Source organism: Crotalus tigris, unplaced genomic scaffold, assembly GCF_016545835.1.
Source record: "Crotalus tigris isolate CLP2741 ecotype Arizona unplaced genomic scaffold, ASM1654583v1 scf7180000017667.1391209, whole genome shotgun sequence".
NCBI lineage: Eukaryota > Metazoa > Chordata > Lepidosauria > Squamata > Viperidae > Crotalus > Crotalus tigris.
This window is the reverse complement of record NW_024096553.1, coordinates 908,357-933,391: the sequence shown is the minus strand read 5'-3', so window position 1 is coordinate 933,391 and position 25,035 is coordinate 908,357. Positions and strand designations below refer to the sequence as shown.

At 41.2% G+C, this 25,035-nt stretch overlaps 1 protein-coding gene across 1 annotated transcript; it reads left to right on the top strand.

Moving 5' to 3' along the window:
- The first annotated feature begins 5,302 nt into the window (after positions 1-5,302).
- Positions 5,303-20,536, top strand: CAV2 (caveolin 2). The gene is made up of 3 exons (XM_039337014.1): positions 5,303-5,716; positions 6,195-6,382; positions 19,856-20,536. The coding sequence occupies exons 1-3, from the start codon at positions 5,567-5,569 to the stop codon at positions 20,004-20,006; spliced, it is 489 nt and encodes a 162-aa protein (XP_039192948.1). The 5' UTR covers positions 5,303-5,566; the 3' UTR covers positions 20,007-20,536.
- Positions 20,537-25,035: the final 4,499 nt, after the last annotated feature.

Sequence of the window (25,035 nt, the reverse complement as noted above, 5' to 3'; positions counted from 1 at the left end):
AGCTGCTCAAGTTGCCATAGAAACAGGGGGAGGGGAAGTCTGGGAAAGAAATGGGAGTTTCAGAAAGCCATCCATGGACTGTGAGAACCAAGGTCATCCAAAGCAAGGTGTCTGGCAGAGAAATTGACCGTTCCCATAACAAACAGAAAGAATGTGATTGGCCAAGGTGAACCCATGGTGGGTGGGGGTTATGAAAAGCTATTAGTAACTAACCAGAACTTTGCATGGGAAACTTATGAGTGTCAACGCTGTGACAATGGATGTCATCGCTCTGACAACTAAGAATCAGCAGCCATTTTTACTTTTGCTTCTAACATGCCTTTTCTATTCTTTTAGAGTTCAGATGTAGAAGGGGGAATGGGGTACATGCTTGAGGGTTTAGCTAGCCATAACAATGTAGAAGTGTGGGAACTCAAGGACATGGTCTGATAAGGTTTTGGTAGGCTGAGGAGCCAGTGAGAAAAGCCCACATCTTGCATTAATTGGGGGATGTGATTTATGATAGTGTTTGTGGGGTGGGAATGGCAACTTGTTACTTTGTATCTGGGGGGAGGGAATCTCAGTTTTGGGTTCAACTTTGTAAATGCCTATATTTTGTTTCCTAATAAAATGTTCTTTAAAGCAGAATTCTTACTTTGAAGTTCTTTTACCGGTTTCATCTATTGGAACCATGACATAGAGTTGATTTTACTTCTTCAGTGCTGGGATGTGTATTCAATAAAAATTTATCTCTTATGGCACCTCAAGGCCATAGTTTCTTTAATGTTGAATTTACTAGCCAGAAGGTTGATAGAAAGAAAACAAATACAGTTCTTGAAACAAATTGCCAGGCTCACTGCTTCACTTTTAACATCAGACTAACCTAATTCCAATTTAATGATATAATATAATTGCTTACCTGTTAGACACTAGAAATGTAGTTTAGAAAATCTTGCAGAGTCCATAGTTGTGTGGTACATTGTCTTTTAATATTAATATAGTAACCCATTTACTTGTTTCTTTGAAGCACTTTTTTTGCTTTCCACCAAACAGAATCCCAAAGCATTTGATGTATAATTAATGAAAAAAAAATCCTTGTCTGCAGGCTGACAGTTTAATCCAGTAATAACAAATCTTTGGGTCTTGGCGTGTCAAAAATTTGGAAAATGTCTCATTTGACTCTGCTAGTGTGTCACAAACATACGCCCTGAACAAAAGAGAAACAATTCTCTATCACCCCACAATCTAGGCCAACTTGAACAGCAGCACTCAATGATAGCACTGAACCTGGGCGTGAAGTTAAGCCTCATCCTTGACTTCAGCCCTAGTGCCACATGTGATTGCTTCTGTGGGCCAGAACTCCCCAGGATCTGCCGCGTACCACGTATCTTCAGGTGGTGTTCTCTTTCTGTGGCCTACGCAAGGCTGCTCTAGGCCGCATGAAGACTTCACCCTTGGAACAGCTTCAAAGAATGCTTTTCTGTGGCCTCTGAAGGCTCCAAAACTATGCAAAAGCATGCCCCATTCTGTTGTGATTTTTCAGAGGCTCTACAGGCCAGAAATGGTGCAAGAGCACACCCCATTCTTGCAGAGTCTCTGCAGCTTCTGAAAATCACCCATGAATAGGGCAAGCTTTTGTTGTTGGATGCAGGTGAATGCTGGCATGTCACTCAAAACACACGTCATAGGTTCGTCATCACTGATCTAATCTCAATAAACCAAGAGTGCTTTTCTGTACTGAATGTGTAGAATAATGGAGAGGCCCTCAGACCTTTGAGGATAGTCAGCACCTTTAACATCTTGAGGGCAGGTAGTGGGTTATCACAGAGAAGTGGAACTTCCCATTCATAAACTGCCTAAGTGGTTCAATTGGTACATGAAAAATGTTTTGCCCAAATAAGAGTATTATCACCTTCATTGATATATCAATTGTGAACTGGTCAGAAATGACTGCACACAACACAGATTGCTATGATTTCAAAAAAGAAGGGTGCTTTGTTTTTTCTTGTATTTTTGGGTTGAAGAAATGATGATTCAGTAGCTGCCTAGCAGACCAATATGACCAGTTTCTGTTAGGAAAATTCTTCCTACAAAAAAAAAAGAATAGCCCTAAACTTTTAACAGCTTAGGAACATGAATAATCCTTTTTATGTTTAGGGAAGATAGCTATTTTGTGTATGAAAAACACAAGTCTGTGTCTTGCAGATTAAACAGGAATATCCTCTATTTGTGGATCAAAAGATAAATGAATGAACTTTACCGTTTTCAGTGCAGTTCCCATTGTTTAACTTTTGACTAGTGTTGACTTGTCTCTTTTTCACCTCTATATAACCTACAAGACAAGTAAGGTTGTTAATTTTTTTTTAAAAAAAAACCCTGCATATTTTACTTCTAATCAAGTGATATCAAAGAAAAAGGAATACTGAGAACAATAGGTGAGAACACAGTTTGGTACAATTGTAGGAATTGTCACAAAATGAGTTCATATTGATATTGCCAGTGTATGTAATACCTTTCTTTCTAATGTTGGAAGAAAAATCAGGTCCAGTTCCAAGCTGGGAGAGAGATGCTAGAAGTAAAATGGAGGCTGCTTAGGAAAGAAGGTTTACAGTATTGATGAGCAAAACCAACAACAGCATGCAATTCTAGGTCAGTTGACAAAAGGGTTGGTTAAGTGGATGGATTTTTATGGGGTTATGGGGCTTTGAAGTTGAGATGTTCCAGGGTGGGTTGTGCAATGTGTTAAGTTTTGTGTCTTTTGCTATTCTAAAGGTGTTGGGTAATTCTTATTGTGCCTGAAAGGTCACGTCCTAATCTTTGGATTTAGATAGGTGAATGCAGATTATAAGAATCTATGTTTTTCTACTTTTTCTAATCCCATCAGCTTTGGCCTTCTGTGGGAGCTGTGGCTGAAGGAGTTTGGTGTATGAATGGATTGCAAAATCTACATTCCCAAAGATTTCAGGCTGCCCTCCAACAGTAGGAATTGGGGGGGTGGTGCATTCTGCCTTTAAGAAGATGTCTCTCCTCTTCTCCTTTAGGAAATATAATATTCTGCTTCTTTTAATATTCCCCAAAATATTACATTCTCTGGAAAGAGGGGGGGTGCTTCCCACACTAATATTCATTGGACACTTCAAGAAAGAAAGCTACTTGTTTTCCCTTCTTTCCTAGTGAAGCAAGCAAAAAATGTGTATGCACTATTTACTTAAAGTAGCCAAAAATGCAAATGATTTGCCAGCTTCTATAATGAAAATCATAAAGTGCATAAAAAGTGTGATTAAGAGTAAATATAAAGAAGGCCAAACTAATGACAACAGATAAAAGCAAACAACATTGAACTATCAATGAAGATATTGAAGTAATGGGTAATTTCTACCTTTTACCTTTCAACAGTAAAGTTACCAATAAACAAGACCTATACCACAGACTAGTATTTGGTAGGATAGCAATGAATGAATTGGAGAAGCCAAGAAAAGAAATGAATGGATTATAGAGCAAATCAATTCAGAGTTGCCACTCAAGGCTCAAATGACCAGACTCAGATTGTGATATTTTGAACACATTGTGTGAAGATCCAACTCTCTTGATAAGTTTTAATGCTGAGAAATGTGGAAATAAACAGAAGATAACCAGCAATAAGGTGGTTGATTCAGTTACAACAGCGATGGGTGCCAGATTGGGAACCAATTATCCTTTGAGAAGGTTATGTGGTTGCTAAGAGTCAACACTGATTTTATAGCACATAATCAATCACTTAACTCTCACATAAAATTCAGTAGTAGTTATACAGAAATAAAGTATATTGTTTACACTCTACTAAAGCAAAATTCTTAACATGTCTACTCAGTAATAAACTTTGTAGAGTTCAGTTGAATTTAGCTAGGTAGTTAGGTCCCAGTGACCTAATATTCATAGTCTGGATCATCTTCATCATAAACTCGTCCATGGATACTCCAGTAATGATTTTTTTTTAAATTCGACCTACTTCCTTTCTTCTGTTTCCTTTAACCTTGCTAAGTCCAATAACTTTTTCTAGTTCATCAAACATTACATACATGAATGTTTACTTCTGGATCATTACCTCAAATCCTATTTGACCCAGGAATTACTTTTGCAGTCTCTAGAACTCTATGCATTTGTTTATCAAGTTTGTATGGTGCCAATTTTATGCCAACTCATGGCAGCATCCAGTTTGAAACATCTCTCTTTTGTCTCTCCTTCTTTCTCAATGACCTACATTTACAACCATTGCTTTAAATATTCTAAACAATGTTTCACTGAAATGTAAAATAATCTTGCCTAAATTTGCCACTGCAACTTACAATATGGTAAATATTTTTAGTGTTGCATCTGGTTCACACACTATATAATAAGCAGTATTCTTCTATGAGCAAGAAAAATCAAGACATGTAACTGTTGCCTACCTATTGCAAACCTACAAAATTAGTGACAACGGGGAAGAATATACTTGAAATGACAATGAAAAAAGATCAGAGACATCAACATTTAAAACAAAAAGGGCCACTTTTGAAATCTTTGCAGTCCATTTGAGTCCACTCTCTATTTGAATCTACTAAAAAATGTTCATTTTATTTATATCAAGAGTGGGGAGGATGTATGTTTTGGAGTCACTGGGCAATATGTTAAATAAAACACACACAGAGGGAGACAAAAGGCAAACACCTCCTCCCTCCTTGTCTGGCCCATTATGCCATTTCTGAAATTATAGTAGTGATATAATAATTTTCCATTGTACCCCCTGACATACATAAGAAATGATACTGAATTATTGTGAGCTGAGTACTTATTGCACATGTTTCTACAAAACAGCCTCTGCCCCTTGTTTTTGGCTCTTATACATTACAAGATGGCCCTGGAACTTGTCAATCATAACAATGCCTCTGACACATATGGATTTTCTTTTTCTCATAGTCTTTAAAATCCTTTCTATTCCATTATTTGCAGAAGCTAAAACTGAAACTGCCCTTCTACAAGCAAAGGCATGGCCTTGAATAATCAGTAGCCATTGTGCTGGTGCTTGTTTTGTCCATGTTTTTTTTTTTTATTCTTTATTTTTAAAAGCTATAGAATATAAGCAAAGTCCCAAACACATAGAGCAATAACAAAGCAAACCTAAAAATAAAATTAATAAAATCAAGAATGAAGTGTGGAGAAAGAAAGAAAGTCTACCTTATATATTACTTATAGATAGGACTCTTCGGATAAAATTAAGTCTCCGAAACTTAACTGTTAAAACTTAGAGGCTGCCTTTATGGGCATGCGCGGCTGCCAAGTGGGTGAGTCTGCCACTTCTATTGAGCTCCGCCGCTCCTGGGCCGCGCAACTGGCTTGAGGCAGCGGCAGCTGCAGCTGCAGCAGCAGCAGCAGAACGCACGCGGGCAGGGCGTCGCTCGTGGGGGGTCCTCTGGGGCGTGGTCTGGGCTTGGCCTCCTCTGCCCAGCAGCATCGTAGTGCAGAGTCCAGGGCAAAGGAGGGGGCCACCGACAGGTGGGGGAGGGGAAGGCGTCCCCGGCCACAGCCCAGGAATTGCGCCGCCAGACCCAGGCTGCCCAGGCGGGCGATCATGGGGCTGGAGAAAGAGAAAATGGACACCAAAATCTTCATGGATGAGGACGGCTTCAATCGGAGCAACAGCCCCGCGTCGTCGGAGACTGATAAAAATCTGGAGAAAGCGCCCGAGCGGGACCCGCACGGGCTTAACAGCCACCTGAAGGTGAGGGCGCCCTGATTCCCGCGCAGACTCTGGCGTCCCCGCCGGACCCCCGTCCTCACACCTTTCAATGTTGCCTTCGAGCCCTCTTTGGGGAAGTGGAGCGTTTTCGCTTTATGCCATTTAAGGTGAATTTAGCGCGTGGGATTTTCCCCCTCCCGATTCCAGCCTGTGAGAATTCCCCTGGTCTGTTATTTGGGGAGCCGGTTTCCTCGCTCGCTCTCTTGCTCTTCAGAAAAGGAAAGGAAAGCCCGTTTATTTAAGCTCAGCGGTAGTTTCTTGGTTGTACCTATTTTTTGAATTCACAAACTTCTAAATCATTCCATGCTAATCAACCAGATTCTTTCAGAACAGTAACAAAAGCAACAGGTTATTCCTACTGCCTGTTGCCAGGCGCTTTCCCTCCCCGTGAAGACCCCACTCTGCATTTCAAAAGAGAAGCTGTGTTTGCAGTGCTCATGCTTGTTTCCCTCTGTTCCAGCTGGGGTTTGAGGACGTGATAGCCGAGCCTACATCCACTCACTCCTTCGATAAAGTCTGGGTCTGCAGCCATGCTGTCTTTGAGTTCAGCAAGTATCTGATATATAAGCTCCTCACGCTTTTCCTTGCCATTCCCTTGGCTCTGGTTGCAGGTATTCTCTTTGCTGTCCTCAGTTGCCTGCACATCTGGTAAGAATTTCTACCGAAATGTTTCCCTGTGCAAGTAATGTGAAAAATGTAATCAATCATGTCTAGTGATCCCAAAGATTGCAAAGAGTATGTTAGAGTGATTTATTTGGAAGGTAGCAGGCTTACATTACAGTCTAATTGCATTACATTTACTGCAAATAAAATCTACTGAGTTGATATGCTTAATATGTATAATAAATGCCAATCAGATGGAGTTTAGTATCACAGGGTGCCAACTTACTCTGTGCTCAGCTGGCTGCAGATTGGAAGGCCAAAAAAAAAAAAAAAGACCTAGAGATATTGGATGGCCGGGGAGATAGATTGTATCTATTTCCTGGTTGGTTGGTTTCCTTTTCTCCATAAAACAAAGACATCTTTATCTTCCTTTGCTTACAATAAGAATATATTTAGAACAGGTCTCATATCATTTTCTGGCAAGACATATGGAAAAATGGCACGGTTGCCTAATTCCCAACCATATCCTTTGGGGCAGTGTTTCTCAACCTTGACAATTTTAAGGCATGTGGACTTCAACTCCCAGAATTCTACAGCCAGCAATGTTTGCTGTGGAATTCTGGGAGTTGAAGTCCACATGCCTTAAAATTGTCAAGGTTGAGAAACACTGCTTTGGGGAGATTTTTTTTGAAGATGGGATTTCCCAACCTCAAAAAAAGAAATGACTCAACAAATGAAAATAAAATAAAAATCTACAGTAGACCTAAAAATAGGACATGATCCCATATTGAATTTTTTCTCCAGCAAAATGGTTGGTGCTCTTTTTCTCACTATGGAGAAGTTTTCAGATCAGTTCTGTAGTATCTTAGATGTTGCTTCAGTACCAGTGCAGCTCTGATTTGCAAAATGCTTTAAATCAGTGGTTCTCAACCTGTGGGTCGGGACCCCATTTGGGATCGAACGACCATTTCACGGGGGTCGCCAAACAACGCAGTCCACCATTTTTCCTCCCCTTTTCCTTAGCTGTGCTACTCCCTTTTATTCTATTGGCTTTTGAAAGCCAATAGAATAGACTCTCTTGAATAGAGTCTAATTCTATTGGCTTTCAAAAGCCAATAGGAATTGTCCAGGCTGTCTCTGCCCTGCTGACCCCGCCAAAAGTCCCATTTTGCAAACGGTGCTGCACCAGTTCAGTAGTCCTCAACTTACGACCGGTTGAGTAGTCCTCAACTTACAACCAGTTGGGGGGTCGCGGCATTAAAAAGGTTGAGAACCACTGCTTTAAATGCTTTATGACATTATTGTAGCTGTAGTTTAACTTAAACCAAGTTCATACATGCCTGTGCCTTTTTTGATTTCCTATACAATGGTTGATGTCTGAATGTGCACATGTGCTCTATTATGAAAAAAATTATTTGAGATATCTGAGGCTATTTGCACATACACATTCTTTCAGCTATGATGGCTATTTGCACATATTCTTTCAACAACAATTATTAGATGATAAACACACATGTGAAGCAGACATTGTTTTTAAACAAAATTGAGCCACTATTTCCCAGAAAGTTTAACTAAATCCTAACTCCCAAGCACCCCTTATTTATTATTTATTTATGTACTTACATATTTACTTAACAATATATGTAGAACACCCCATCCCTTTAAGAAATGTCACTATTATTGTCATATTCAGATACGTTTAAGACACGGGTATCAAACTCACCGTGTCACGTGACGTGTCACAACGTATCGCAACTTTTTTTGCATTGTCGGAGCTGGGGTGAGCGTGGCATCCGTATGATGCAATCAGCCCATGGGCTGGCAGTTAGACACCCTGGTTTAAGAGGTAAAGAGATATCTTGCCAGAATGCATAAAATAAGCTGATTGTGACATGAGTTCGTCAACTATGAGCCTCAAACTTTTCAGTCCATATGTATGTGAAAGATACAGAAAGTGTATCAACATGCACAACAATAACGACACTGTCAAAAGGAACTATTGAGAAGTGTTTTTAATGAGTGTTGAATCCTTGCATTTCAACCACGACTGTAAATTATCTCACTGAAGATGTATCTCCCTATAAGGCATTACTATGACACAAATATATGAAAGTGATTTTCTATATTATGAGCATTTGTGAGCATAAACTGCATTCAAGATATTAACTTTTTCAGAAGGGATGTGTTCAGTAAATCAGGAAGTGGAAATATTTTCATTAATGAGGTTTTTAACATCCAGAAAAGACTATCTCTAAGCTTATTTAGGACTTTTTGTGCTATGATTTAACTAGAATTCATTTATAGATTGTAAGCTGTCAAGCAAGTTGATTTGCTGTGGTTGATAATTTCAAAAATCCTATGATCACTCAAAAAAGGTGATACTTGGCACATTTTATAAGTTCTTGGCCAAGCAGTAGTCTATCCCATGGTTATCAAGTTCGTGATTATAGTTCTTGGAATTGTATTATCTCTTTTTGTTTTATGGAACCTAAAACAGAGGGAACTGCCTTATTCTAATTAAAACATTGGTGAAACTTAGCGTTTCTCAATGTGGAACTTGTTGAACTTTCTTCATGATTTCCAGTCAACATAGTTCAAATTCTTATTGATTAGCAAAAATTTGCATGATATTTTTGAAGTAGATTTTTAAAGAAGGCTTTCAGAGGCATTTTTCCAATAAATGTAAGAAATATCCAACATTACCTCTTCCCCAAAATTGACTTGCATTGTTGCAGACTATACATGGTCAACCTCGAAGATTTGGTCAAAGTGATGAGAAAAGAGAATATTCAGGAATCCATCTTTTGTGGTTTGTGGTTATGTAAGAGCAAAAAGAGACCTCTGCCTCAGATGTAGAGATTGTTAATAGGAACAGTGAAGCTAGTATTCTTTCTACAGGAGTCTGCCAGTAGCCTTATAAAATAGACGTGGCCTTGACTTATGACTGGTCCAATCAGCAACTATTCGAAGTTTTATCAGACCTCCCCAGAACTACTTATGATCATGTTTTGAAGTTCTGTCAGCTAGTCCTACCTGTAGTCATGTGATCATATTTTGGGCACTTGGCAATTGGTCTACATTTATGGCCATCTGCAGCATCCCACAGTTATATGACTGTGATTTATGGGGTTTTTTTCCCAAAAAAACTGGCATTTATTTCTGGTTTCTGGCAAAAAAATGCCCATTGATTACAATGTTCACTTAATAACCATAATGTTCATTTAACAACTGCAACGTTCACTTAACAACAGTCCCGAAAGGTCATAAAATAGGACACAGTCACATTGTGACTTGCTTAATGACCAGCATAACTTACAATCATAACTTAGGGCTTAATTACAGTCATAAGTAGAATATTATCTCTATAAGGATAAAGCCCTCCCCCCCCTCTCTCTCTCTCTCACACACACACACACACACACACACAAAGAAAAAGATGGCATACTGATGGCAAATCTCAAAAGTGTTGCTGATATTATGAAGGCTAATTTGAAGAAGAAAATTGATAAGTGGGATATTACCACTGAAAAGCCATTTCTGTAATCCATTTTGAACTATAGATGCCAAAACAAATCTTTTAATGTCAGTATATTCCTTGACTTAATGTTGATAATACTGTAAAAACTGAAATCAATCTAAAATCTTCCAAATGTTGAACCATGAATTGACTCATGGTGTTATGATGAATATGTTGGTGTTGTTTTCTTGGCAACAAGAATGAAGTGGTTTTTCACAGCCTTCTTCTGGAGTAGGATTTCTTTTCAACTTCTCAGTTTAGCCTAATGTTGGGATTTTTCTAGCGGTGTCTCATTCAAGTAATAACAGGTCTGACCCTGCTTAGTTGAAAAACCAGGTGACCAGATAGTTGCTACAACCTGTCCCTCGTTGGTGATATAATGTACCAGGATCCTCTTAGTTTTGTTTTTTTAAATTCTGAAATAAGCACATGGATTTCCATTTTAGAATCACTTCTTTTCGAAACTCTCCCCACCCCTCAAAGTTTAAATTTCCTTGCAGGAGAGAGAAATTTGAAAAAGAAACAGTAAGATCTTCTTCCTTCAAATAAGTGGGCCCAATCTAGGTCCTTCTTAGTGTGTGTGTGTGTGTGTGTGTGTGTGTGTGTGTGTGTGTGTGTGTGTATGTGTATATATATATCAATGCATAACTGAATTCCCCTGGAAAGGTGAAAAGGCTGTTTCAAATGTCTCATTTTATAGCCCCTACCCATAGAAACAGAGCATTTAAGGTCATTTCACTGTTTTACTAGGATTTTTAGGACTCCCCAAAGGGTGATTTCCCATTCCAGTAATGCTTGCCCAAAAATCTGAAGGCTGAGTCAGGTGAATGAACACGTGAGACCATTGTTCTGTCTTCCTGTGGAATCCCTTTGGTTAAGGAGTGTGCAACCGTTGCTTGTTTTGAGGGCAGGGTAGTGAATTCTTCTCAAATGCTCCCAATGTCCTTTGGGAAAGAGCCAAAGTAACTCCAGTTTGTGGTTAGATTACATTCGCAGATGCACAATACACACAGAGACACACACAGAGACATATACACATGCCTTGCTTCATGCAGTTTCATAAGTGAGTGCAATTCTAGTGCCATGTTTTGTTTCTTCACCTTCAAAACAGGGACTTTATTATTAACATGCTTTAAGACAAAACGTGTTGAAGGTTGAATGCCACCACCATGGGTAGGGAAGTACTGTTGACATGCCAACAGAGAGGAGTTGTTACACTGCTAGCCTGCCAAAAATTCACAGAAAAACTTGACCTCACATTCCTTCTACACCCAGAATGCACCCTGAGTGGAGAAACAATTGCACACCCACATTGGAGGACAGAGAGTTTCACCTCTCCATGAACTGAATTAAGAGCATGCACAATAAATAATTTCATCAGACTTGGAGGACAATTGAAATATGTTTTTTAAAGAAATCACAATAATGACAATACAGTAATTTGTTTTTTAAAAGCTATGATTGCTATTTTAATTTAATTTGGACCTTTAACTTATTGTGCCCTTTTGTAGGTTTTGTTATACTGGTGGCCATAGTTACATTATCTGTTAGACATAAAAGAATAATCTGAACCTGTGCCAATACCAAGCACTTTGAATAAGCTGTTTGCAAGCATGATCTAGAAAAGTTGCCGCTCTGCATTCTTCTGTTACCTAAATAGATCTTTCTCCTTTTCTTTGGCTACAGAGTTAAATTTAGGAAGAAATGTCAAGAAGTACATTGCAAGTGTTGTATGAATATTTACATATCTTTTAAAATAGATCCTTGTGGTATATACTTGGCGGTAATTATGTGATCTATTGATTCACTATCAATGTCTCCAGTAAAAGATGCCAAATTCTGTCTGTAATTATAGGAATAAGATGGAAACCCAAACTCCTAAAATGAAAACAAGAATTTTAATGCATGCAATTCACTGCAGATTTATTATTTTATTCTTGTTTCCTGGGAGGATTGAAAGAAATGTTCTAGATCTTCCTCACTTGTATGGATTGCTATTGTAACCCTGGCAAAGGTAAATCAAATATGTGATTAGTTGCTTGCCTGTTTGGATTCCAAAACCATCAAAGAACTTCAGCAGCAGTTAAAAACACAACTTGAACCCCAACTAACTAACATCAATATGTAAATGAAAATAGGGCATTAAAAGTACTACTAGCATCTCATGATGCTCTATGGAAAACTCCAATATTAGCAAAAATTATTTGTTTATAGATATAGATTAGAACAAGAATGGGCGGGGTCAAGCAGGCTTGAGGCCCCAATTGTGGGTGAAAAATCGAGAGAGCTAAAGTTCTGACAGAAATTAAAGGGGAAAAACAGAAAATCTTAAGACTTGCAGAAATACCCATTGTACCCCTTGAAAAAAATATCTACCTTCAAAATGCAGATTGAACTTTCCTATTTGTTTTCTGAAAAGGATGAGGAGATCATTCTATAGTTCCAGCAGAAAGAGGGAAGAAAAGAGGACAGGGTTTTTTTCAGGAATTATTAGAGAACACAAGATAGAATATTAGCAACATATTGTTGCTACTGAATTTTGAATTGTCAAATGACCTAATGCAGTGGTGCGCCATGCCGCGGAGATGGCAACCATCCCTCTTCAACCAGCCACCCGCTAACTCTCCAAGGTCTCACATGGCCGGATGCATCCCAGCACACCTGGCTTCCCTTCCCCCTGTCCTGTCCCTCCTGACCTCACATGCTTTCCTTTTCCCAGGCACGACCCACTGCATCGCTTCTTCAGCTGTCGGCCAGCCATCCAGCTCAGAGGAGGCTTCTCTAAACTGCTGGTGGGGGCCCAGAGTGCGCCGATCAAGGGGCCAGTAGGCTGTGGCTGCTGATGGACACTGTCAGCCCCCCTGAGCTCGCTGGCCTCTGTGTGTGGGGGCCGATGGTGTCAGGCAGCAGCTGCCCCAGCCCCTGCCTTGCCTTGCTCTGTGACAATGGCACCCCCGCCCTGCCTCGCCTCATTCCACAGGACAAGCCTCCTGCCCACCGCCCCACCTGCCAGAGACCCCCTGGATCTCCCCCAATGCTGTCTGGCTCCCACAGGCGTCCCTCCCCACAAGCATGCCCACCTTGGCCACACCCACACAGTCTGCCATGACCACCACAACTACGCCCACCCAGTGGGCCACGCCTGTTGAATCCTCGGTTAATGGCAATGACGGCTCGAGACATTCTGTGGTTTCAGGAACTTTTTATTGGTCTTCAATAGCCTGTTACAACTCTGAGCAGCACAAGCCTCTCAGCCTCTCTTAAAGATAAATCCCGGGCCAAAAAGCAACATTTAGGCATGCTGCACGCCTCGCGCATGTGTGCGAGCGCTGGCGCCAGCCAGTCTGGTCCCGGGCAGCTTGCAACTGCCCGGGACCATTGCAACGTCCCGAGCCTGCCTCTGCAGGCTCAGGACACAACACCCCTTCCCTCCCGGCTAAGACTACATGAATAATTACACGCGACCTCAACACGAGCGTGGTGTGCCCACCCTTGCTCAATGGTACCATGCTATTGTTCTGGGCATTACTTCCCAGTGTCCCATTTCCGGCTTCCACAGAAACACACTCTTACTGTTTCTGCTTGGCCAGCAAAGTTATAAAATCTTCAAGATATTTGGGAGACCTCTTATCTCTGTGATCTGCGTATGCCTTGATAATTCCCAGGTACACCTTATCCAGAGGAGGCTATAGGTTCACGCCCTTTCTCAGACCCTGGTGGCCCCCGTGGACCATGCCCCGTTGCCTGGCCTGCTTGCTTGCCCACCGGGCTCGTCAGACCAGGACTTTGCTCTCTCTCTCTAACCTGGTTGACCTGCCTAGTTGCAGGCGTTCTGTCCCCTCTAGGAGGCTGCCCCTGTTGGGCAATTCTGAAGAGTCTCTCGAGCCCACACTGGACCTAGCATGAGGCTGCCTTCCTTCACTCCCCAGTTCCATAGTAGGACTGTCTGTAATTTCAGTACTTTCCCAAAACTCAGTTGCCCCCTCCGTTGAACCAGAGGGGTTAGGATCTGGATTTGGCCCTTCTATCACTTCCCTGTGGAAGTGTCCTTTTCTGGGGACGGTGGCTATATTAGGCCAATTGTGTTGATTGTGTGCCAGCTCTCTTGCAATGTTTGAGTTATTAGGATGCTCCCGGTTATTCTCCCAGACTGGAGTGCTGAAAGGTGTAAGTGTGTAATGATTATGCCCCCGGGGTGACTCCCTGGCTGGAGAATGCACTGTAGCCTGTGCGCTAGCTGGAATCTTGGGATAGGCCGTCTGTGGCCTCTCTGTTGGGGCCTGGTTGCTGCCAACACCCTTCCCTTTGCCTGTAGGGGTCCCTCCCCCCTGGAAAAGAACCAGGAGTCTCTGAAGGTAAGTCCAGTCTTGTACGCAGCTGGTCGATATGTCGTCGCAGGATACGACCGTCATCCAAGGAGACCTCGTAGGACAAAGGACCTGTAACCTTGCAAACTGTGGCAGGAACCCACAAGTTACCTGGCCCGTAGTTATGGGTCCATACTGGGGCACCCACTTGCAATTGCCTCGGTGCCCTGGGTTGTGTACCCCTAGGAGGAGTCTGTCCGGGTGCAACCGGTCAAGTTTAGTAGTCAGTTTGCGCCCCCAGCGAAGTTCAGCTGGGCTTCTTCCCGTAGAAGTGGAAGGTGTAGTGCGGTAAGCAAGGAGGAAGTCAGCCAACCTGTGATGCCAGTCCCCATAGGTCAGTTTCTTCAAAGCATCCTTGGTGATGCGGACCATCTGTTCAGCCATCCCGTTGGTGGAAGGGTGGAAAGACACAGAGGTGGCGTGACGAATCATGTTGGCCTGTAAGAAAGCTTGGAATTTGGAAGAAGTGAATTGAGGGCCATTGTCAGACACCAAAACATCCGGAAGCCTATGTGCAGCAAAAATCCCCCTCAGTACTTGGATAGTCTTTGCAGTGGTGGTGGAGGAGACAGGTACAACCTCAAGCCATTTTGAATAGCTATCAACCAGGACCAAGAAGAATTGACCCTGAAAGGGCCCAGTGTAATCGATGTGCACTCTACACCATGGAGACTGTGTTTCTTCCCATCTATGCACAGGAGCCTGGGGCATTTCTGGGCGTGAGCACTGACAAAAGTGGCAAGCGTGCACCTTAGCCTCAATTTCCTTGTCTAACCCAGGCCACCATAAATGGCTGTGCGCAAGCGCCTTCATGCGTACAATGCCAGGATGACCCTCGTGAAGGGAACCTAAGACCCTAGACCTCATTGAGGTAGGAATGACAACTCTGCTGCCCCACAGCAGACAACCCTGGAAAGTGGATAACTCGTTCCTTTTCAGCCAGAAACTCTGAAACTCAGTGCCTGGGCAACTCTCTGGCCAACCAGACAAAACCCAGGATAAGACACGAGAAAGTGTGAGATCCGTGGCTGATTCAGAGGTGATTCAGGCAATGCCTGAATTGAAAGGATGTTGATTGCCGGGGCAGGATCAGCCTCTACTACTTGTAAGGGTAATCTACTGAGGCCATCAGTATGTCCCATTTCCTTGCCAGGTTTGTGAATTAGAGAAAAGTCATAAGCTGACAGGAATATTGACCATCTGAGCATCCTGGGGGAGATGATGTGGGGGGTCTGTTTGTTAGTGGTAAACAACCCCAACAAAGGCTTATGATCAGTGTAGACCGTGAAACGTCTGCCATACAAAAAATCATGGAATTTTTTAATTCCAGCAACAACAGCTAGGGCCTCCCTGTCTATCTGGGCATAATTCCTTTCAGCAGAGGACAATGTTCTGGAGTAATATGCAACAGGAACCTGAGTTCCATCTGGTCTGAGATGACTGAGTACTGCTCCTACTCCATAAGGAGAAGCATCACAAGCGATGCACACAGGAAGGGTTTCATTGAAGTGTGCAAGCACATTGTTGGATGTTAGTAAGGCCTTAACCTCATTGAAGCTTGCTTCATGTGCCTGTGACCACTGCCACACTGCCTGTTTGTCCAGAAGCCTATGAAGTGGTTCAGCTACATTAGCCTTATTAGGAATGAATGAATTATAAAAATTCAAGAGTCCCAGAAAAGCTTGCAGTTCAGCTTTGGACTTAGGTCTAGGAGCTTGCAAGATAGCTTTTAATTTGGACTCAGCAGGATGAATCCCATTGGCATCAATTTTGAATCCCAGAAAATCTGTAGAAGACACCCCAATTTTACATTTGTCCTTTTTAAGCTTGAGTCCTGTTTTCCAGAACCGCAGCAGGACAGCCCTCAATCTCTCAACTAGATTTTGGGTGGAGTCTTCAGCAATTAAGACATCATCAAAATAGGGGCAAACCCCTGGTATACCCCTCAAAGTATTTTCCATTACACTTTGGAAAATTCCAGGAGCTATGTTTACTCCAAATTGTAGACTTTTGACTTTGAATGCCCCCCTGTGAGTTACAATGGTTTGTGCTACAGCAGCAGCTTCATCAACAGGCAGCTGTTGATAAGTTTGTGCTAAGTCAAGCTTTGCAAAAACACATCCCCCCCTTGAGGGAGGCGAGAATATGGCTGACTACAGGTACAGGATAGGCATGTTGTTGCAATGCCTTATTGAGAGTGCATTTGTAATCTGCACAGATCCGAATGTCCCCATTAGCCTTAAGAGACGTAACTATGGGAGTTTTCCAAGGACTGGAGTCAACAGGTTCTAAGATTCCTTGCTGAATTAATTTGTCCAATTCAGCATCAATTTTCCCTTTTTAAAGCAAAAGGTACCCTTCTTGCTTTTACTCTGATAGGAGTGACAGTGGGGTCCAACTTTAAAGAGACTAGGGGCCCTTTGTATGTGCCCAGCTGTGGGCTGAAAACATCCGCAAATTCTTTGCAGACTTCCTGTAAATCTACTGTTTGCATGCTATTGAGCCCTGTAACTTGTATTCCCAAGGCCTCAGACCAATCGAGTCCTATGAGACTCGTGCGCTCACCCCCCACTATCAATACATCTAATGGACCTTCAAAATCCTTATACTGCACGTTAAGGGTGGCCTCCCCCTTAACACACACTTTGGAGTTTTGGAAGTCTGTTAGCACTATATTAGAAGGCCTAAGCTTGGTCTGAAAACCACTACCAGAGCAAATCTTTCTGAATGTGTGAATGGAAATGATTGAAAGTGCAGACCCAGTGTCTAGTTCCATGACCAATGGAATCCCTTGCAACTTCACCTTAAGTGACAATTTCTTTTTAAGTGGCTTGTGTGTGCCTGTCCTATAAATGCTTCTTCGTGAAGCACAGAAACCCACCATGTTTTGGGTGGGGACCCTGATACCTTTCATGCGCAATTCTTCTCGGGGTTGTACCCTCTGATGGCCCAGACACACAGCTGCTATGTGGCCTTGCTTCCCACATGCTCTACAGATTGCAGAACAGAACTTGCAGTCAGTCCTCTTGTGGCGACCTCCACACCCGAAGCACTTGGGTACAGGTGAAGACCTTTCTTTGCCTTCCTTCTGCTTCCCTTCTTTGGTTGAGTAGAGATGATCTATTTCTTCATCAGGTTCCTCTTCCAAGCTTCCTTGGACTCCCTCGTGGTGCACGGAAACAGCTTCTGGAGTACTTCTGATAGGCCTCATATTCTTGATTGCCCCACTTGCTGCCTCTTCTGCAGTAACCTCTCTCAAGGCATCTTTGAACGATATGTCCTCTTTAGCGAAAAGTCTTTGCTGCACATCTCTGTTTCTTAGTCCACATACAAATCTGTTTCTCAGCCTTTCCTCTAAGTCTTTAAACTCACAATGCTTAGCTGCTCTTCTTAATGCAGCAATGTATTCTTTAGCTGATTCGCCAGCCCGTTGATCCCTCTGTTCAAAAGTATGTCTCCAAGCAATAACAGATAACTTGGGTTGAAAATGCTCTTTTAATAATTTCTTTAAATCTGTGTAGGTAACAGATTCAAGAGGTGCAGGGGCTACTAAATTTTCAGCGATTTCAAATGCATTTTGACCACAAACACACAGTAGGGTGGCGGCCTTTAAGCCATCTTTTCTTACTTGATTAACTCTGAAATAATTTTCTGCTCGGGCCACATAAGACTCCCATCTATCTGGATGTGTAACATCAAACTCAGAAAGTTTCCCTATCTTTGCCATCTTCAGTAAAACAGGAAGGGTCTATCAGCCAGCTTACCTCCAACAAAGCTGTATTGGCAGGCAGTTGCTGAATTTAACGCCATTTCCTCGCTGTCTCAGGACTCCAGGGTAAGCTTACAATTCTTTGTGTAATTGTAAGGCAATCCCATCCTCGTCACCAGTGTTGAATCCTCGGTTAATGGCAATGACGGCTCGAGACATTCTGTGGTTTCAGGAACTCTTTATTGGTCTTCAGTAGCCCCTGTTACAACTCTGAGCAGCACAAGCCTCTCAGCCTCTCTTAAAGACAAATCCCGGGGCCAAAAAGCAATATTTAGGCACGTGGCGCGCCTCGCGCATGCGCGCGAGTGCTGGCGCCAGCCAGTCTGGTCCCGGACAACTTGCAACTGCCCGGGACCATTGCAACGTCCCGAGCCTGCCTTTGCAGGCTCAGGACACAACACCGTCCATCTGGCACCCAGCGATAAATAAGTGGTTGCAGTTTGGGCACTCAGTCTCTAAAAGGTTTGCCATCACTGGCCTAATGTGATACTTGCATTTAAAAAAAGTTATCAGAAATCTTAAGTTTATGCCAGTCAGAACATACTTGGTTCAAATAGAGTATCAAATAGCTGCTTGAAATATAAGTCATCAACATACCCTTGTAAGATAGCAGCAACCTGTCAGGTGTTGCAGGAGCGCCCAAGCTAATAAGGCCATTAGACTGATATTCTAATGCCATCACCGGAGTGCATTTCTAAGCAGAAAGTGATTGGATTCTGATAAATTGGTGAAATACATTAACCATAATATGATGCAGGTCTTCATACAGCTTGCCCTTGTAGTACAGTGTAGCTGGGAAGAAGAGATAAAACAGTCTAAGGATAATTAACTTTTTTTAAAAATACCACAGTGACATGGATCAGGAAAATAGAGTGAAAACCAAGAGAAAAAGCTAGAGGTTCCGCCAAATACAGACTTAACTTATCAATTCCCAAACCCTGATAACATTAGTGCTGCTTTTGTTGAGTATAATAAGGGTTGCATTTGAGCAGGTCCAAGTTTTTAGTAGTTGCGAGAAAGTTGTATGAAAGATCATAACAAGATAATATCTAGTATCTGCTATGATGTCAGAATAACTAGCTTGCAAACAGGCAAACTGGGAGCAGAAAAAACTTTCTCTTGGGCATTGAGCACATGTTCTCTAGATAGAAAAAAGGGGGTGGGTATTTCTTTATTAGTTCTACAAATAGCTAAGACTGTAATCCTGTTAATTGAGACCTAACTGGAATTGGGAATAAATGTTGACCTATCAAATTAGGGCTACAAAAATTTAGATAACCATGAACTGGGAGGAAAAAATACAGAAAACTCTTTTCTACCATTTAGTGATTATCAGATTTTTGAAACATCACTATAGGAGAACTGGACCCAGGAGAACATTTTTTCCTTTTTAATGTGAGTAGAAAGCATTATTTCATTTTCATACAAACAAAGAGCAAATGACAAAATAATAAATAGTACTCAACAATGAAGGAAATTAACACAACCCTGCACATATTTACTAAAACCAAGACCCAAATTATGTGTTAGTATGATTGCAGGCTAAAATGAAACAATATCCAGGATCATTGATCATGCCATTGTGATTTTAATTCATAATTTACTGAATAAGACATATAGTTACTAGATCTGCATATCATACTACATGGTAAACCATGTTTCACAGTCAACGTTGCAACACAAGTGCTTCTAAGTGAATTAAAAGATTTTGTAGGCATCTATAATTTACAGTAAAACCAATTCTATCTTGCTGCTGATGTACTAAAATTAGATCTTATTCAGGATGTTTCAGATCTAGTCATCTTCATTACAAAGGTAATGAAGTTTAAGAAATGATTGCTAACAAATCTTTCTTTTTTGTCTAGGGTTGTGGTGCCATTCATAAGGTCTTGCCTTTTGATCTTGCCGTCCGTGCAAGCTGTATGGAAGAGCTTGACAGATGTTTTCATTGCACCAGTGTGTCACAGCATGGGACGTTGCTTTTCAGGAATCAACATACATCTTGACCAAGAGTGAACACTTTGGATCCAATGCTATTTTAGTCTTAAGTTCTATTAAAGTCTCCTTATTGGTATAATATAGAGACACGTAAGCATTCATTCCAAAGCTACTGCTGTTTAAAGGGCTGACCTTTCCTCCCTTTAGCTGGGTTGCACTTTTTATGGGGGGAAAAGCTTTATTTGGGGACAGAAAAGATACTAGCTTATATTGTAACTAAGAGATAACGAGTGACATTTAACAATGTTAAGGTAATGGTACTTCTAATGCTTGGTTTCCATAAATGTGTTGTGGATAACTAAGAGAGGTCATCATGAGGTGTATCAATCAAATGTTCATCTATTGTATCACTCAAATTTCCTGGAACTTATGCTACCAATAAATTAGGCCTATTTATTGATGTTAGGTTATACAGCTCTTAGAAATAAGAACAGAATGTTAAAGATTACTTTTGAAGAGTTTTCTTATCTGAATTCTGCTGGTTAGCTTTTCTAGCCACATAAACAGCTAGCTCTGTTTGTTTATAGATTCTATAATCTATCAACTTCTTGAACTATATAACCTCTTAGTATACAGGTAGTCCTTGACTTACGACTACAATTGAGCCCAAAATTTCTGTTGCTAAGTGATACATTTGTTACGTTAATTTTGCCCTATTTTATGATCTTTCTTGCCATAGTTGCTCAGTGAATCACTGCAGTTGCCAAATTAGTGACGCGGTTGTTAAGTGAATCTGGCTTTCCCACTGACTTTGCTTGTCAGAAGGTCACAAAAGGTGATCACATGACCCCAGGATGCTGCAGCCATCATAAATATGAGTCAGTTGCCAAGAATCTGAATTTTGATCACATGACTGGGGATGCTGCAACAGTTGTAAGTATGAAAAATGGTCATAAGTCACTTTTTTCAGTGCTGTTGTATCTGAACTGTCACTAAATTAACTGTTGTAAGTCAAGAACTATCTGGAATTCATATTTCAAGTACTGACAGCTTCCCAAACCCATGGACTTCCAACACAATGGGATCTTAAAACTTGGTAGAATCTATGTGCAGCTATATTTGAACTCTTCAGTGAATACTAAAGGTGAAATGTTGATGATTGTTTAGAGAGCAGCAAGTCAGAAATGTTTATAGTACAACACAAGCAAAAACCAGGTAAATGCTTACGTGAGAAGCTAGGCTCAGTATTGCCTACAAGCCACTGGGGCTCTTTTCCCTGTCTTTATGCTTTAAAATGTTTTGGAACATATATACACATATCCTAGGGTACAAATATGCTCCAAATGCAGTTTCCTAATAACAGAGGAATTCATGCAATCATTTTCCTTCATTTGCATGAATGTCAATAGGAAAGCTCTTGCAGGATTTCTGTGAATTAGAATAATCTGTAAAGTCTCCAAGCCGGGTAACCAAGTATATGCCTCATGGGAGGAGGGAGGTTATAAGGGATATCTTTTAACAGGATTTGAGGGTTTCCAAAATTCTGTAAAGAGTTGTATAGCAAGTAGATACAAAGCTGGATAAAAGATACTGGCTGAATACTTTTTGTATTGTCCACTGTGTATATTCCTAAATACTAGAAGAAAAACAAAACCTTCCCAAATTCACTCTTTAAAATGAGATGTTTATCTGAGAGAAAATCTTCATGCTATATTTAATTAAACTTTTGACTTTTTTGTATATATTGTGTTTTGTATGTAAATGACAAAGTAAAAGATTATCTTGAAGCATTATTCTTATAATCTTGCCAAATGGTTATTCTAAAAACATGGGCTGCTTCAGCCAGTGGTCTGCTCTAGAGATCTGCCTTGCATGGAAAGACAATTTCATGCATGCAAGATAGAAAGAGCAGGAGAACCAATGATATTGAATTCTATAAAAGAACCAAGCACAACACTTATTGTACCTGATGAACCAAGTATCTCACAAAGAACTAAGAAATTTGTAGATACTCCTTTCTATCCTAGGTGTGCAGATACTTAATCTACAAGCTATGCTCTTATTTTGTGCAATATCTATATACATTTTAAACACAAAAGTGTTCAATTAGCTGTATTAATCAAAGAGCCTTTGATTAAGTTATATAAAACCTCAGTTGAAATGCACAGGGGCAATTAAAAACATACACAAGTTCTCTTATAATTTCCCTTTAATGCTGCAAATAATCTGGCAAACAATTCTACAGTATGTATTTTAAAGATTATTTTTATTAAAGTGATTAATATAACATTCTTTTTTTCTGTCTTTATGGTTGAATATAAATACTGTACTTCTCATAAGAAATATATTACTGACAGAGTCAGAAGGATGTTCTCTTGCAAAAAAAACATTTATTTAAAGTTTATTATAGTCATAGACAAACATTGCAGAAATAGTTATGTCAATTCAATTGCCAAGTGGACTGACTTTTAACAAAGTTACATTAAACCATCGATTAGCAATATAATGCCCATGACCACCTTTACCAAAGTGTCAATGGAATGTTGGGCACCTGTCAGGATCCCTTTTAAACCTGACTTAAAACAAAACTGAATGATTGGGAGAAAAAGATGATCAGATATATTATGATAGGCCAGTGTATGCCATGCTTAGCATATATTAGCACAAGAATCTTGATGCCTAGGCAGTCAAGTTTCATGCTGGCAACATGGATTGTTCTTTCTTTTAGGCAGTTCAATGTCCTGGACAATCTTGTCCAGTCCTAGGTTATAATATTCCTCTTATTTTCACTTGACATCTACTTTGGAAGTGTTGCATTGAGTCAGCTGGCTGATAAAAGCACAGTATAAGCCAAAGGCACCTTGTTTTGCAAATGCTCACGTGTACCTGCATTTACAAATCAAACTCTTGGCACCCAAGTCATGTTAATTTCTTTTAGGACCTGAATCCCCAAGTACCACTCTTTGAGAATAAAAGAATATAGTGACACATTAAGTGATTTATTCTTGCCTTACATGGCACATCAAATTGGTGCTTGAGGAACAATTAATGGGCAAAATGACTATGATTTTAGAAAAAGCAATTTGTGTGGATATCACTTTACAGTGTATTCATACACTGCAAAAAATATGCAGAATGTTTTAAAAGGCATTCGAAAATCAATCAGATTGGATTTGACCTCCAGGTCTAATATAGACATGAAATATGGAGTAATTTGTATTTTCAAAATCCTTTTAATGAGAATATAAAGTTCTCATTAACTGCAGTAGAAGGTTTTATTTATATATTCAACAAAACAGACACCAATTGAAGTTAAATTTTTAACATAGAACATTTGTATACTACACATGCTTTCCATGTGTTTGAATAATGCATATCATCTTTGGTTTCTAGGATAATAATTTGGGAATTGGCAGCATGTCTTCAGAATCGTCCTTTTCTGTCAAATTAATCACTGTCAGAATGATATAAAATGAGATGTCAGCCCTTTAAGGAAAGCCAAACAAAAAATATATATTAAAAAAATCAAATGTTGGTATCATTTCTACTTATGACCCTCTGAATGTTGCTGAACTAGAATTCCAGCAACCCCAGCTAGCAGAGACTACAGTAGGAAATAGTGGGAGATGAAGTTCAGCAAAACCTGGACAATTATACATTCTCCAGTCCTTTGGGGCCCTAACTAAAACATCACTGAGAGTGACACTTTCCTACAGCATGGTGGTAATGTAAGGAGATTGGGAGAAATATGAGCATCTGGTTTAACTTGTTGTCTTCTAGGCCATGAGGAGTACAAAATCAGTGTAAATTTGCTCTGGCAACAACACTGACAGGTTGCACCGGTTGGGTATCATTTAGCTGAAGCAAGCGGATACTTTCACTTAGCCAATGTTGCTGGCCCCTCCCTGTCCACCGTCTACTGATGCACTTGCCAACATGCCACACAAGGAACCTGATATTGTAGCTTCCTTCCAAATCTCCTATGCAACCATTTGACTTGACAAGAGTTTCTGATTCCCAGTTAGGTATACTCTAACAATATAAAGTGAAAGTGAAGTTTATTTGTTTAGTTGCTCCAAATAGAATAACTGGGTTAGTTATAGAAGCACCTTCCAGAATGGAAAGGAAGAGTGGCTGCATCCTTGCCACTGTTCCCTTCATAGGGTTTTTTTTCTTATTTGAACTTCTTTAATGTGTTGTTTATATTTTAATTACTGGCTGGATCCAGTATTTCTCTATTCTAATTTAGTATTATTTTATTAGGCATACCTATCTGCTGAAAGAATGGTATTCATCAGAGAAGAAAAAAGTTTGGAGGGAGGAACTTGTTAAGTGATTTGTTACAGTCTTTTTCTAGGAAATTCTTTGACCTCCAGTCTATCTTATTCTTCTGATATTGCTTGGTGTTCTCCCATCAAACATAACCATACTAATTCTGCTATCTCCAAAGCCCAGACAGGATCATCTAGAACAGTGCTTCTCAACGTTTGTGTGACGGCGACCCCCGTCACACAAACGTTCTGCGCATGCGCCGGGCCGCATGCATGGGGGTGGGGCCCCCACGTGCGGTGCGCATGCGCGGCGCTGCCCCATGCGTGACGGCCCCCCACGTGCGACGCGCGTGCACGGCGCCGCCCCCCCATGCGCGACGTGCATGCACGGGGCTCCCCCATCCGCGGCGCGCGTGCACAGCGCCGCCCCATGCGTGGCGCGCATGAGCGGCGGCGCCCATGCGCGGTGTGCGCGCGTGGTGGCGCCCCATGCGCGGTGTGTGCGCACGTGGCGGCGCCCCATGCACGGCGCGTGTGCGCGACGGCGCCCCCATGCGCAGCGCGCGTGCACGGCACCGTGAAAAATGGCGGATCGCCGCCTTTGGCGACCCCCGAAAAATGGGCGATCGACCCCAAATGGGGTCGCGATCCATAGGTTGAGAACCGCTGATCTAGAATCTAATACAGCTGTATCTAGTAGTCAGTGCTATTAGGATTTCTATTAAGATCCTGACCAAAGATGCACCCTCTCTAAAATATTCTAGGCCCGCATCACTGTTGCTGAACTATCTTCTAAGTGAATTGTGATATAGAAATGTGATAAAAACACAAATGTG

What these genes read in the sequence shown, in the direction of transcription:
- CAV2 (XM_039337014.1), top strand. Translation starts at nt 5,567, where the DNA reads ATGGGGCTGGAGAAAGAGAAAATGGACACCAAAATCTTCATGGATGAG. An exon ending in GGCTTAACAGCCACCTGAAG is followed by an intron (nt 5,717 to 6,194) that starts GTGAGGGCGCCC and finishes CCTCTGTTCCAG; the next exon opens with CTGGGGTTTGAGGACGTGAT. An exon ending in CTCAGTTGCCTGCACATCTG is followed by an intron (nt 6,383 to 19,855) that starts GTAAGAATTTCT and finishes TTTTTTGTCTAG; the next exon opens with GGTTGTGGTGCCATTCATAA.